Here is a 14,929-nt window from a genome sequence, read left to right on the forward strand (position 1 = left end):
GTGACCACTACAACTCCCAGCGTGCTTTGCTGCAACAAGCGAGGACCTCCAGCCTCCAGGTGCGTGATGCCAACTAGAAAGAGTCGGGCGCTTTCGCCTTCAATATAAGATACATGGAACTTTTGTCGCTTAATTAAATGTTTTGCTGCGTACAACAAAGAGTAAAATAATCCATTAAAGCACTGGATATCATTGGAAATATACTGAAAACTTTATTATAGCACATTTTACATTTGCATATACGCCTAAGTTTGTGAAAAGGGGCTTTATTTTGAAAAATATAACCGGAAGTGTACTTTATTTCCGGTGATGTGACACCACCTCTTCCAGCGGCTCTCTGAACATTTCAGACTATTCATTCACATATTGTTGGGTTTTAACGTCTTGCTGGTGACAGGTGTGGGCTGTCACGCGGCCGTGCGTGTTGTACAGTGACCGGTAGTTGACCGAGTGGTCACACAGTAACCTCCTCGGAGCCGCCAGCCAGCTGCCTGCTACTGAACGATGCATTACTGTGCATCGCACAGCACCGTTCATTCATTGGGGCTAACGCTAGCTAGCTGTGGAGTAGCGCTTCTACCTGCTGATGTTCAGTAACCTGCTCGTCGCTGCTGCATCTGCGCTCAATAACCCGGTTCCGGTTCCAGAGTCACTGTGAGAGCTCACAGCATCATCGTGTGTCAACATCTGGCCGCTGTAACGTCAGCTAGTCTTTAGAGTGAACTAACGCTAGGTTAGCTATATTAGCTTTAGGTTAGCCAGCTAGCTTTAACTGTACCTACTATGGAGTATGAGCAGAAAGCTCAGGCGGTGGGGGAATGCATGATGGGCTACAAGACGGATGAGTCCGGCTGGAAAGTCTGCAAGAAATCGGTAAATGTTTGCTCTTACTATCACTGTCTGAATATGAAATAGTATAATATTTAACGTTATCCACTTGGCCGTGATGATCTCTAATAACCTTATAGAGAGCCAACGGAGAGCCTCATTGATACATGACATTTGACGTGGCATCGCCCGACGTACTGTACAGACTTGGACTTATATAAATGGACATGCTTTTATAAAGCTCTTTTCTAGTCTTCCGACCACTCAAAGCGCTTTACACTACATGTCAGCATTCACACACTGATAACAGAGGCTGCTAAGGTCAGGATATAATTTAAATACTCATTCACACACCGATGGCTATGCCTTCAGGAGCAATTTGGGGTTAAGTGTCGTGCACCTTGACGTGTCAAGGACACATCAACATGTGACCCAGAGCAGCCTGGGATCGAACCACCGACCTTCTGATTGGTGGACGACCTGCCCTACCCTCTGAGTCACAGCCGCCCCACTTACTGTAGGCAACGTTAGCTCACCTGACAGGACAGGGCGAAGAACTTTGACCAAACTTGAGGTTCAACTATTCATTTAGCACCTCATGTAACCAAGCAGGTGTGAACAAGCAGAGTTTTTACTCTGGGTTTGTTGAAATTCCTCATTTTAGTTCAGTTCCACATTTTCCAGGTGTGTGAACCAACTGAATAACTGAGACTGCTATATATATATACACTAGATACTACTTATACTGTTATTAGATAAGAGGAATGAAATGAGGGTGGAGAGAATACCACAGACAAGTCATTTATTCATGTCCCTGGTTTCTTCTTTGTTGGTCCAAGACACCATCATTCAGCAGGTTATGTCACAGGCTGAGGAGACATCAGGTCAAAATCTGAGAGATTTCTTGCAACCCAAACACCAGCTGCAAACACAAAGTCCATAGTGTTTGGCTTTGCTAACACTGCCAGATGTTTGTATACAGCTCAGTGGTTATTTACTACACACACGTCTTTCACTGGTGCTGGTTGGTGAGGCTCTGCTTGTGACAGACTCCTACTCTTTGCAAATGCATGTTTTTTCCAAGCCACACTATGTAATGGTAGATTTGTTTAGGTCATTGCAGGGTTCAACTTTAATGTTTTATTTATTTTTTTAAACTTGCCCGGTCAGGCAATTGGGTCAGAAATCTACTTGCCCAAAGCAGTCATCTAATAACATCAAAGACCAAAAGTTAATTGTCACGTTTAATCCTCATTTAAAGCTGCAGTAGGCAGAATGTTTTTGGCATCATTGGGCAAAAATCCCTTAATAACCTTTCAGCATATTGTGATTCAAGTGTTCTGAGAGATTACTAGACTTCTGCTCCTCCTCATGGCTCTGTTTTCAGGCTTTAGAAAATCTAGCCAGTGACGGGAGACTTTGACCAATCACAGGTCATTTCAGAGAGAGAGCGTAATGACTACTTCTCACCTCAAATGTTTTCATAAACATCTCGTAGTGTCACAAACTTTCTAATTTTACAGCTAAACAGTACACTACAAAAAGTTTCTGAAAACATTTGCCTAGTTTTACCGTTGGATCAGAGTTCGCGAGTGATTGCGAGCTGCTCAGAGACTGCAGGCTCCAGATCAGCTCTGATTGGTTGTTTTCCTCCGGTCTGTGAAATCTTGCAGAAGCCATTAGGAACACCGGAGGACACAGAGACACATGATTTTTTTTCAGATTACTTGTCTCATTCACTACTGTCAGGATATATTATATCCTATTTGCTCCATTTCTACCCACTGCAGCTTTCAGTAAATTAACCTGGAGTTTCGCCCACATCCTCTATTGCCACCAAGCTAAACTCCTGTTTCCAGGATAATTGAAATGCTCGCTTGCGCTTCACCTCATAAACTTTGTCTTTACCTGCCGCCATTTTCTCGTGAGTGACCGATCGGTTGTAACAGATGTGCAACTCTCAGCAGAGATGCGAAGGAAGCGAGATGGCTTACTCCTTAGCTACTTGCTTCATCAGCTCAGGATGTTTAATTATTTTTTACGGTTATTGCTTTTGCTTACGGTTTTTCAATATATAGCACGTAGGGCTGTCAATCGATTAAAATATTGAATCGTACATTTTGTTATCTGTTCAAAATGTACCTTAAAGGGAGATTTGTCAAGTATTTAATACTCTTATCAACATGGGAGTGGGCAAATATGCTGCTTTATGCAAATATATGTATATATTTAATATTGTAAATCAATTAATATAAAACAATGACAAATATTGTCCAGAAACCCTCACAGGTACTGCATTTAGCATAAAAAATATGCTCAGATCATAACATGGCAAACTGCAGCCCAACAGACAACAACAGCTGTCAGTGTGTCAGTGTGTCAGTGTGCTGACTTGACTATGACTTGCCCCAAACTGCATGTGATTATCATAAAGTGGGCATGTCTGTAAAGGGAGACTCGTGGGTACCCAGAGAACCCATTTACATTCACATATCTGGAGGTCAGAGGTCAAGGGACCCCTTTGAAAATGGCCATGACAGAATTTCCTCGCCAAAATGTAGCGCAAAGTTGGAGTGTTATTTAACCTCCTTCACGACAAGCTAATATGACATGGTTGGTACCAATGGATTCTTTAGGTTTTCTGGTTTTATATGATGCCAGTATCTTCACTTTAGTTTTAAAGCTGAGCCCACTACGACCTAGAAATTGCATTGATGCATTAATGCATTAAAGAAATTAGTGGCGTTCAAACAAATTTGCGTTAACGTGTTATTATCGCGCTAACTTTGACAGCCCTAATAGCAATATATCAAATTGTAACTCCTGTATCATATCTCCAGATTCCCGCCAATACACAGCCCTTGTGTTGTCCTTTTATTGTTGTTAAAGATGAATATCATTGTGGGTTTATTCAAAGCTATTTAAAACAGTTTAATTTACATGCACAACTCACTATTACCATCTTTTATAAATAAATCTTAAATAAAATAAATTTACTGTTCAGAATATTCAGAATTCAATACATCTTGCCTCAGTAAATGTGATTGTCAGAATTCTTTCAGCCACACGTAACACCTAATCAACACTGACACTGAATTAATGTGCTTAATTGGCTGAACAGTTATGGGGCGACTAGTGCCAGTGATGCTGAACACACTGCAAAAGCTCTGGACAACGGTCAGCTAACGGTACTCAGTGGTGTCTGACAGTCAGCTTGGTGCATCAGCTGATAAAGACCACTCAGAAAGACACAAACTTAGTTATGACTTATTGTGTTGTTTTGAAACATGTAGTGTGTCAGCATTTACCAGGGTCGTTCATGACACCAAGGCATATGTCGCTCACTGTAAATTTCCTGTTTTTCTTTGGCAGAATGACGTGGTGGTGTCCTGGCGTCCCTCCTCCGAGTACCCTGGGAATGTGTGAGGACGCTCAACTTCTCCTTTTTTTTTTCTCTTCTAGTTTTGGTTTCACCCACACTTGAACACAATGGATCTGTACAACGTTTCAGAAGAAGTTACACATTTTACTGTTGTGCAGGTGTAAGGATAAACACAAGGATCAGGATAACAGTCAGGGCTTGTGCCTACAGATAGAACCATGTGTTTATAATGCTACCTGTCCTATAACATGATAACTAAAAGTGCATGAAATGAAAAGTCATTTCTCAGCTCGATATCCAGGAATAGTTTTGTGGCAAAGATGGTGAGCTTGTGAGCTTATCACAGATGCTACTTCATCTTTTATATTTAAAAAAAAGCTGCTACCAGCAGGTACTGTAATACCCTTTTTTAAAGGCATGATTTCAAGATTATACTGCTTTTCAAAATACTTCGATATGACTCAAGTACACATCCTTGCATTAACCTTTTCATACGACAGCCACATTAACAAAAGTGCGACCGTGGTGTAGTTAGTTTCTAGCCTAACGTTAGCTTTTTACTTCTGGGGATTGTATTCACGCTTCAAAAATCACAAAAGTGGTCATTTGTGAAGATTATCTTCTGAACAAAACCTGTTAGTATCATAAATGTGTGTTTGCCACAGAGTTTATTTTCTGCAATAATCCAAAACCTAATGGAACAATCCCATTGGCTTTTATTGGAGGGAACCAGGGCGATTCTAACTTCCGGGTTGGCCTACAGAAATACGTCATCCCTGGAGCACTCTATAATGTATGGATCCAATTTACAGCAGTCATGCCTTAATAATCTGCTCTCCTGACTGTTCCGTTGTCCGACTTCCTCTGCAGTTATAAGGGGGAGGGGATTGTCAGCGGCAGCCCGGAGAAAGTGTGGGAGTGTCTGAAACCGGTACCCAATGGGCTCAGAGTCAAGTGGGACAACAACGTCAAAAAGTTTGAGCTTTTGGAACAAATCACTGAGGTGTGTTACTAATTTCTCTCTTCTGATTAGAGGATGTTTTGTCATGCTCGTTCTGTAGAAGTTAACCCACGTCTCACTCCAATGGTAGTCACATTTCTTTTGACTTCCATCAAAGATTGTCTGAATTATTTTAAAGCTGCACCAGGTGTTTTAACATAGCGGTGGCTTCAGATGGCAGCAAAACTGTTTTGGAAACTGTAACTTTGAAGTGCAGTACCCAGAAATCTAGTTAGGTCATTTCAGTAAACTCCATATATATATATATGCCTCATGGTTTGATGATGATTTTGATCTAACTGTCATTTATCTCTTTGTGTGTTTGCTTTGCCAGTTATTATTCAACCTGCTGAATTTGATCAACTAGGACAAATCCACAAACATACATTTTTTTTAAATGAAACCTTGCCCGGTGCAGCTTTAAATGCATACATGTGATACCAGAGGTGATATTCATTTTTGCTTTTGCTTTGTTCGACTCAGTCTTTGAGCACATTCCCTTGTCTCCCACTCTCGCGCAGGACATCTCTATCTGCCGAACAGTCACGCCCTCAGCAGCTATGGGTATCATAGCTCCACGGGACTTTGTAGACGTTATTTTAGTTAAGCAATACGAAGATGGCACCATTTCATCAAATGGTGCGTAATGACTCATTCTTGTCTCCTCTACTTCCTGTGCTTGTCTCTTTTGTACTTCCTGAGATTCATTGTGCCATGATGCAGTAGGGGTCTGTAACTGGTTTTACCTGTGGGAGTGAAGCTGTCTGAGATTGAACGACGCTGCGGATTAGGGATGTTAATAACTAACCGTTAACCGACATTAAGCATTTTAACCAATTAATGCCATCGGTTAAAATGGTTAAAATACATGTTAATAATAAATTAAAAAGCTGAGGAAAACTCACTTAAAGGAGAAAAGCTGGTCCACCTTAAGAGCCCACCTTAAGAGAGTCTGAGCCGGCGTTACAGATACAGGAAGTTGGCTCCCGTCTATAGCTCGCTTGAGCGGAGGAGTTGTAGCCTCGTAGCATTTATTCACCGACAAATAAACTGTGCACACACTGTCTGCTACGCCAACGTTCACAGCTAGAACGCTACCGACAACATACACACGGTCTGCCGGATACTCGCTGAAGTTACACACATACGGTCGTATGTGTGTGACAATGGTGAGCACAAAGCTACCAGCAGAGCTACAGATGCTAACGTAGCACAAATACACACAATGTTTGTCGGACAATCGCTATCGTTAATCCGGACAGACACACAACTGACATCCTGCTAAACTAAACTAAATGTGTGGTGGAGACTTTTACTGGGAAAGTGGCTGCATGTCCGCGACACTACACGAAGCACCGTGGCTGCTAAGTTAACGCTCCCGGACGGCTGAACTGGTGACTCAGTTGTCTGTTGTCCTCATACACTGCAGTTGACGCACCGCTGCATGCGAGGCACAAATCTTCTCGGTTAACGGTTAATAATCGGTTAACGAGGGTCAGTTATCGGTTAAGAAAATGTTTCAAAATTAGCATCCCTACTGCGGATACACTACAGGCATGAACAGACTAAATAGATTAAATGTCACACATTAATGACAGATTTCCTTTTTTCTTTTTGATCTTTCTTTGAGTGGTTTTCCACCTCACAACAAAACACTTACATATTTACATATTTGACTTAAATCAGATGTCTGAAAAAAATTGTTATAATAGTTAGGAGAGATTAATAGGAACTCAGGAATTGAACCTCCAGGAACCTAGTTCAACTTTTAGTTTCCTAAAAAATCTGAGCCCCAAGGTTGTACTGTACCGTACCTACTGATATGTCTGCTGTTTGCAGTACGAAATGTCCTGGATTTGTTAAGAACTAGTGTTTACAACCGCCGTTTCAAACACAGATAACAGCTGTTTGAAAAATAAAAAGCAGAAGCGTGTTCCAACACCAAGTCACATACACATGTTACACAGCAAATGGCAAAGAACCAGTAGGAGCCAAATCCACCAACGCAGCTACGAGGACATGATCCCTCACCAGCTTTCCACCCACAGACGGTGTTTGATGGAGCAAAGTTTGATTGGTTGTTGAAATGGGGCGTAAAACTAGGGCTGTCAAAGTTCACGGGATAATAAGCGTTCACGTTAAATTTGCTTTAACGCCAGGGTAAAGATACTGGCATCATATGAAATGAAGGAGGTTAAATAACGCTCCAAACTTGAGCTTAATTTTGGCAAGGAAAAACTGTCATGGCCATTTTCAAAAGGGGTCTCTTGACCTCTGACCTCCAGATATGTGAATGAGTCTCCCCTTTACAGACATGCCCACTTTATGATAATCACATGCAGTTTGGGGCAAGTCATAGTCAAGTCAACACACTGACACACTGACAGCTGTTGTTGCCTGTTGGGCTGCAGTTTGCCATGTTATGATCTGAGCATATTGTTTTATGCTAAATACAGTACCTGTGAGGGTTTCTGGACAATATCTGTCATTGTTTTCCGTTGTTAATTGATTTCCAATAATAAATATATACATTTGCATAAAGCAGCATATTTGCCCACTCCCATGTTGAGTATTAAATACTTGACAAAACTCCCCTTTAAGGTACATATTGAACAGATTAAAAAAAATGAATTCGCAATAAATCGCGATTAAATATTTGAATGGATTGACAGCCCTATTGGAAACACCAACAAACAGCTACGCACCAAAGGAAGTTTTAGTTGCCGAATTAGTGTCTGAATTTATTACCTGGTATCATTTTTTTTTTTAAATGGACCATAATCCTGGATCGTCATACATGACATTACAAGATCATCTGCTCCGTATAACAAAAAGCACAACACATTATTTGAAAGAAAAACAACAGCCTTACTACAATTAATTTCTGTTTTATTTCTATGCGCATCGATGAAGAACAGTTAGACTGGAAGAAGATAAACTGAGATAGGACAATCTATCAGACGGTCTACCAATCGACATGATCGTAGGGACTGTTTATCTCAGTTGTGCTGCTGTGGTTCATGTCCACTTTGTGCTACAGTGTGAATTAATATTGGTGTGCCTTTCCGCTCCTAAATGATTTAGGTAAATCCTGGCTATAGTTGGCCGAGCTCAGCATGTAGTGTGTCCTCCGTGTCAGGCAGCGCAGAACTGGTTGCTACTGTTTGCTGCTACTGTAGTGTTATCAAGGATGACTCATACGGAAGCAGATAAGAGACATAAGTATTTGAATTTTAATATCCACTGAACACTTAATATTTAAATGCAAACACCACTGAATTTATAGCATTGAAATATTTTATTTTGAAAGACCATGTATCTGAATTTATTTGTTCTGAAGGGACCACGGGGTGCTCTAGCTAGATAGCTAATTCTGGACCCATTTGTGGTCTGATAAATGGTGAATTCATTCACGCTGTGTCTGTGGCCGTGGTTTCATCATGGACGTTCTTATAGATCCATGGGGTTTCATAAAGTGGGTTAGACTTTAGTTTTTAGAATTTAACCAATCGAATTTATGCTACCTGAATCATTTTTTTTTTTATTTTAAAACTTTAATTTTTGGATCTGAATTTGTGAACATTGTAAAGAAATATATTCAAATTCAGCTTGTAAATCAAGAAATTTCATATTTCAATTTAAAAAAGAGTTGAATTCAGAACAAATAAATTCAGATACATGGTTTCCAAAGTAAAATATTTCAATGCTATGGATTACAAAAAAATTCAATATTGAGTTTTCAGTGGCTTTTAAATGTCTCTTATTTGCTTCCATAGCCGTAGCAACTAGCAACCTCTGCTTTTATGGGCAAACATGTTCCTGTTGCTTGACGGATCATTTAAAGGATCATTTCAGTTTATTACATTTTGGCTGTTATTTTTGTAGGTTTGGCCACCAGTTCTATAGGTATTAATAACATACTCACCAAAGAAGTGTATTTTATTTAGTTTCTAAAACAATTACAACAGAAAGCGGGAACATACAATACATACAAATATACAGTAACTGCAAATAAGCGGATATCAAATGTCCACCCAGTAAACTGTTTCCCCAGAAAGGTTGATAATTATTAACCTCTCTGGTTCAGTTTATTCTAGGCAAAAAAACTAATTTCATCTATAAGCCATCATAAGTGTTATAGTTGAAACATGTTTTTTTGTCCAAGCACCCGATAATGAACAAGATTTGGAGCCGTGCTCGCCACTACTTTCTACTTTTGAGATTTCCATGTCCTTTTTTATCATAAACAAGTCTAATTGCTATATAAATACTGTGAAAATATCAAATCCACAGAGAAATGCACACAGCCCATATTCAGAAACTGTGCGTTTAAACGAGCCGCCAGGACTTCCGTAATGTTGTGTTGTCACAACTATACAGTCACCGATAGACGTGCTGCTAAACTCAGCGTAGTTGACACACCAGTGAGTCTCTGGCTGCAGTGACGCTGTAAAGACAGCGACAGTGCAGATGCGGAATAGACCGGAAAACGCTGACCAATCAGAGCAGACTGGGCTTTTTCAGGAGGGGGTCTTAAAGAGAAAAACGGAGCGTTTCAGACAAAGAGTGAATTCAGGTCTATTCAGACAGTCAGGATGACAAATTTATTTATTTATTTTTAACATTAAAGCATGTAAATATGTTCTAGTAGAAACCCCAAATACAAGTATGAACCTGGAAATGAGCACGATGTGTCCCCTTTAAATATGTCTGATCCCAACCGCGTGTGTTTGAGGCCCGTGAGTCTGCAGATTTTCAGTCTTCAAGGTGAATTCACAGAGTGAAACTGCTTCAACCAGCCCATTTAGAGCACGCACTCGTGTTTGGAGGAATGGTTTGGCTTTTTGGGAAATACACTTATTCACTTCTTGCAGAGAGTTAGACGAGTAGATGGATAGCGATCACATATGGATCTTCTAATCTTTTTCTCAGCAACAAAGCAAATAAGTATTTCCCAAAAGGCAAGCTATTCCTTTAATAGAAAACCTGCAGGCGCTCGGTTTAGTTTCTGTGCTCACACGGTTGAGACAGAAATACAGCCCCCTCACAAAATCGGTATAATGAAGACAAACGTGCATGTGAACGTGTGTTTTGTGTCATGTCAAACAGCCACCAATGTGAGTCACCCGGGCTGTCCTCCCCAGTCTGGCTTTGTGAGAGGATTCAACCATCCATGTGGCTGCATCTGTGTTCCCATCTCAGGGTGAGTATATTGACCAGGGGTGGGAAAAAATGTATTCACCTATTTTTTTTTTTTTTATGATTTTTAAATAATTTTTCTTAATGTTAGAATCAATATTTGCTTCATTTGAGTCTATGCGGAGGTAGAAGGACGTTACTGCTTTTATTGTTATAGACTGGGTAATGTGACGTTATATCTGTTCCGTATCCGTCCAACCAAAACAAACCGCCGCGAGCTGAAACGACAAAGTAGAAAACAGCGGACGCTCGGCGTGGATACGACCTGCATCCTCCCATGTTAAATCCAACGTGGTAAACACTACACATCCAGTAAAGTATGGAAACACTTTGGGTTTCACACATTGCAGGAAAAGCAGAGCTAGACATCACGGCTGAAGCTGCATGCTAACGGTGTCACGGACAGGAAACGTTATCGTATCGCGGTGACGTTGCGGTCAAGCTGGCCGTCGCTCTCATCTCAGTGGTCAAATGGGCCGACGCTACGACTGTAGAGCACCCAGATACTGACATTTATGGCCCCGATGGAGCTGACCATGGATGGATAGAGAGAACGGAGCTGATGGGAGAGCTAGAGACCACCTTGGAGAAATTAGCGGAAGTATACACGTGTGACTACTTCCGGTTTTTAAAATAAGGTGTTAACAAAGGGAACTGTATATACAAAATATATATATGGAAATAAGATTGATTGGATTATATTCACCAGAAGTATAAAACATTACATGTCCCTGTGTTCGTTCCTACTCTCACCTTTGATCATGAGTGCTGGGTTATGACCCAAAAAACTAGATCGTGGGTACAAGCGGCCGAAATGGGTTTCTTCAGGAGGGTGGCTGGCGTCTCCCTTAGAGATAGGGTGAGAAGCTCAGTCATCTGTGAGGGACTCGGAATAGAGCAGCTACTCCTTTACGTTGAAAGGAGCCAGCTGAGGTGGTTCGGGCATCTGGTAAGGATGCCCCCCCCCTGGACGCCTCCCCAGGGAGGTGTTCCAGGCACGACCAGCTGGGAGGAGACCACGGAGAAGACCCAGGACTAGGTGGAGAGATTATATCTCCACACTGGCCTGGGAACGCCTCGGCATCCCCCAGTCAGAGCTGGTTAATGTGGCCCGGGAAAGGGAAGTTTGGGGTCCTAATGGAGCTGTTGCCCCCGGCGACCTGACCCCGGATAAGAGATTAAAGATGAGAGATGTCTTATAAATCGAAAGGATAATACCACTTATTTGTGAGGGAAATTTCTTTATTCTTTGGGTCGCTGGAAAAAACTGTAATAGATAATTAGTGACAATGACTGATAGATTTGGCTTCAGGACATGTTTGACTACATACAGGCTGAAAATAAAACATTTTTACTGTATTAATTTAGATATTTTCCAAAGTAAAAGTCCCAACAAGTGTTTGATTCAACTTTTCCCCCATGGTCTAGTGTTAAAAAAAAGTGAACAGAAATTGCAATAAATCCTAGTATCAAATCGCCATACTTAAAAAACGCAATACATATCGAATCGGAACCGAAGTATCGTGATAGTATCAAATCGGGAGATAGGTGTATCGTCCCAGCCCTACTACGACACACACACACACACACACACACACACACACACACACACACACACACACACACACACACACACACACACACACTAAACAAGTACAGTGTGTGTTTGTAGAGGAAACTCTGACCAGAGTTCAAATTCATCTTCTCTTTTTCTTATATTTCGTTTCCTCTTGTGTGTTTTCTTCCAGAGAGCCCAACAAAACCCAGGTGTTCAGCTTCTTCCAGACCGACCTGGGCGGCTTCCTGCCTCGCTCCGTGGTCGACTCGTTCTTCCCCTCCAGCATGGCCGAGTTCTACAGCAACCTGGCCAAGGCTGTCAAATCCCTCAAGGACCTTTGACACTTAAGAGTTAAGAAATCTACCTTCAAACCGGAGCCCCTGCTGACTGGTCAGGTCCAATTGTTCCTTGTATTTTAAATCAGTCCAAACTCAACAGCAAGTCAGCACACTAAGATTATCAATCACTTATTTCAAATAGATCCAATCCACGATTTCTGTTTAATGTACATTCCTAGTATATTCCTGTGTGACTGCAGGAGGAAATCCAGTAAGTCAACATTCAACCCCACCTTACTGGGTTTGAAAGCAGTTTACACGCTGAGAAGTCCCAAAATAAGATCGGGGGCTTAACCTGCATCTCAAACTCAGTCTGGTTACATCTGTGGGATGATTTATTTCCTCCAATCCAAAGAAAGAAAAATAGATGTCAAATCTATATTTGTACATGTGCTGAAAGTACAGCAACATCTCTGTTTTTTACCACTATGATGAGACACTAGACATTTTCCTCTTCTTATTATCGCATACTTCAGTGTGTACTGTAAACATGCATGTTGCATGGACCTTATTTACCCTATGCTGGTATCAGGCTGTTGGTTTGGAGTACTGACTCGTACCTCATATTTAGTTGTTTGTGTTGTACTTGAACTGCCATTTTGCTCATCTCCACCTCACCTGTAAAACCATGATGATCTGCCTCTGTCGTCAGTTACACTGAAGCACGGGTGGGATGGCAGAGGTGGCCTTTTTTTTTTACATAAAGGCAGCTTTATTTTTCCTTATGAAACGACGCCTTTTGAATAGGACATGTTCTCTGTGCTGCTCTATAGCAGAAAAAGTGTCTTCCCCTTTTTTCATGGCATCGGTTTCTGAAGTACATTTCCCTTTTCTTTTTCTTCATATGCAGTCTCTGATGTTCAAACTATTGTGGTGAAATGAGGTCACTGACTGTAAAATAACATGATTTAGGATGTAAAAAGATATAACCGCACTATAGGCTGATATTCTCAACACATCAGGCTATTTTCAGTAGCTTATACTGTAAAACTGAGTATTAGAATGGCATGGTTTACTATCACTAAGGCCCCGCTCACACTTCGCATTAACATGCGTCTCGGGTGATCCGACCACAAGTGGACAGCTCTAAGTACGTCTGTTCACACCTGGTATTAGAATGCGTCTCCACATGCGTCTTGAGTGATTGGATCTCACTTCCCCGCTCTATATGCAAATTAACACGTAGTAAACACACGGCTAATACAGCAGACGTTGTGATGTAATATTACAGGAATGTCAGTTGTAATATCCTACATATTTGTGAATTCAGGTACATTTTATTTACATAACAATTAGGGCTGTCAATCGATTCAAATATTGAATCGCAAATTAATCACATTTTTCTATCTGTTCAATAATGTACCTTAAAGGGAGATTTGTCAATTATTTAATACTCTTATCAACATCAAATGTGCTGCTTTATGCAAATGTATGCATATATTTATTATTGGAAATCAATTAACAACACAAAACAATGACAGATATTGTCCAGAAACCCTCACAGGTACTGCATTAAGCATAAAACAATATGCTCAAATCATAACATGGCAAACTGTAGCCCAACAGACAACAAGTGTGTCAGTGTGCTGACATTTTAATAATGTCAGGTTTGAAGTATTGGTTGGACAAAACACATTTGTTGGATCTTTACAAACCAAACAATAAATTGATTACTTGAGAAAATAATCAGAAGATTAATCCATGAGGGGGAACATCATCAGTTGCCCTCCAGTTTAACTACAGCAGTGAAATGATGCTCACACATCAACACAGGAGTAATACTAATTTGATATACTATTACTAATAATAATAATAATGTACAATAGTATGTCAGTCACAGGAGACATTTTTCTGCATTGAGTGTAGTACATTTACATTTTCCTGATTATACTTGCACACTGTTACATAGTAACATTTTAAAGGGACTCTGTAAGAGTCAGAAATTGCTTAACAGCGACACCTGTGGCCGTTAAAGTCAACGACAATCAGCGTCCTGTTGCTCGTGCTCGCACTACGTCGACGTGAGCGAGCATCGGTCAAAACAGTGAGGCGACACACACAAGATGATTATCGTTAGCAACATTAGCAGCTAAAACCACAATATCACATGCTTAGTAATAATGTTAGCTCACCAAACGAAGGTACCCCCCATGAATGGAAGGCCGATGTTGATCCTAATGTTAACTTTTCGCGCTTCAGCCTCCACCGCTCTCTCTCTTGCTTCACCACTCATTTTCCAATGTTCACACACACTCTTCACACTGGCTTTGCTATTCTCCCACAACACTAGTCCCCCCCCCCGACGTTGGTCACATTCCTGTTTTGCCAGACGGGCTTCACTAGATATAACTTTGTTTTTTTTTCGTGCGTCTGTGGAGTTTGTGTTGGAGTCTGAGTTGTGGTGGGGGGCTGGTCATTTGTTGGCGTTAGCGGATTCTATTTCTAACCGAACGTTAGCTATCGTTGCACACCGTTAGCCCTGTAAGCGGAGCTGAAGAGAGTAAAAGGTACTCACGAGCGTGCATGACGTCACATCCGTTGGATTTTCCCAGAAAAAACGTCACATTAATTACTTCACATTTTAAGCAGCATACAGGCCGATAGAGGAAACCCAGAGAGTCAGT

General features: G+C 41.1%; 1 protein-coding gene across 1 annotated transcript; it reads left to right on the forward strand.

The window, feature by feature from the left end:
- Positions 1 to 783: 783 nt before the first annotated feature.
- stard5 (StAR-related lipid transfer (START) domain containing 5) lies at positions 784 to 13,470 on the forward strand. Its single transcript, XM_037758119.1, has 6 exons — positions 784 to 873; positions 4,201 to 4,250; positions 5,081 to 5,213; positions 5,732 to 5,849; positions 10,320 to 10,413; positions 12,158 to 13,470. The coding sequence occupies exons 1-6, from the start codon at positions 784 to 786 to the stop codon at positions 12,306 to 12,308; spliced, it is 636 nt and encodes a 211-aa protein (XP_037614047.1). The 3' UTR covers positions 12,309 to 13,470.
- Positions 13,471 to 14,929: the final 1,459 nt, after the last annotated feature.

This window comes from Sebastes umbrosus, chromosome 2, assembly GCF_015220745.1.
Source record: "Sebastes umbrosus isolate fSebUmb1 chromosome 2, fSebUmb1.pri, whole genome shotgun sequence".
Taxonomy (NCBI): Eukaryota; Metazoa; Chordata; class Actinopteri; order Perciformes; family Sebastidae; genus Sebastes; species Sebastes umbrosus.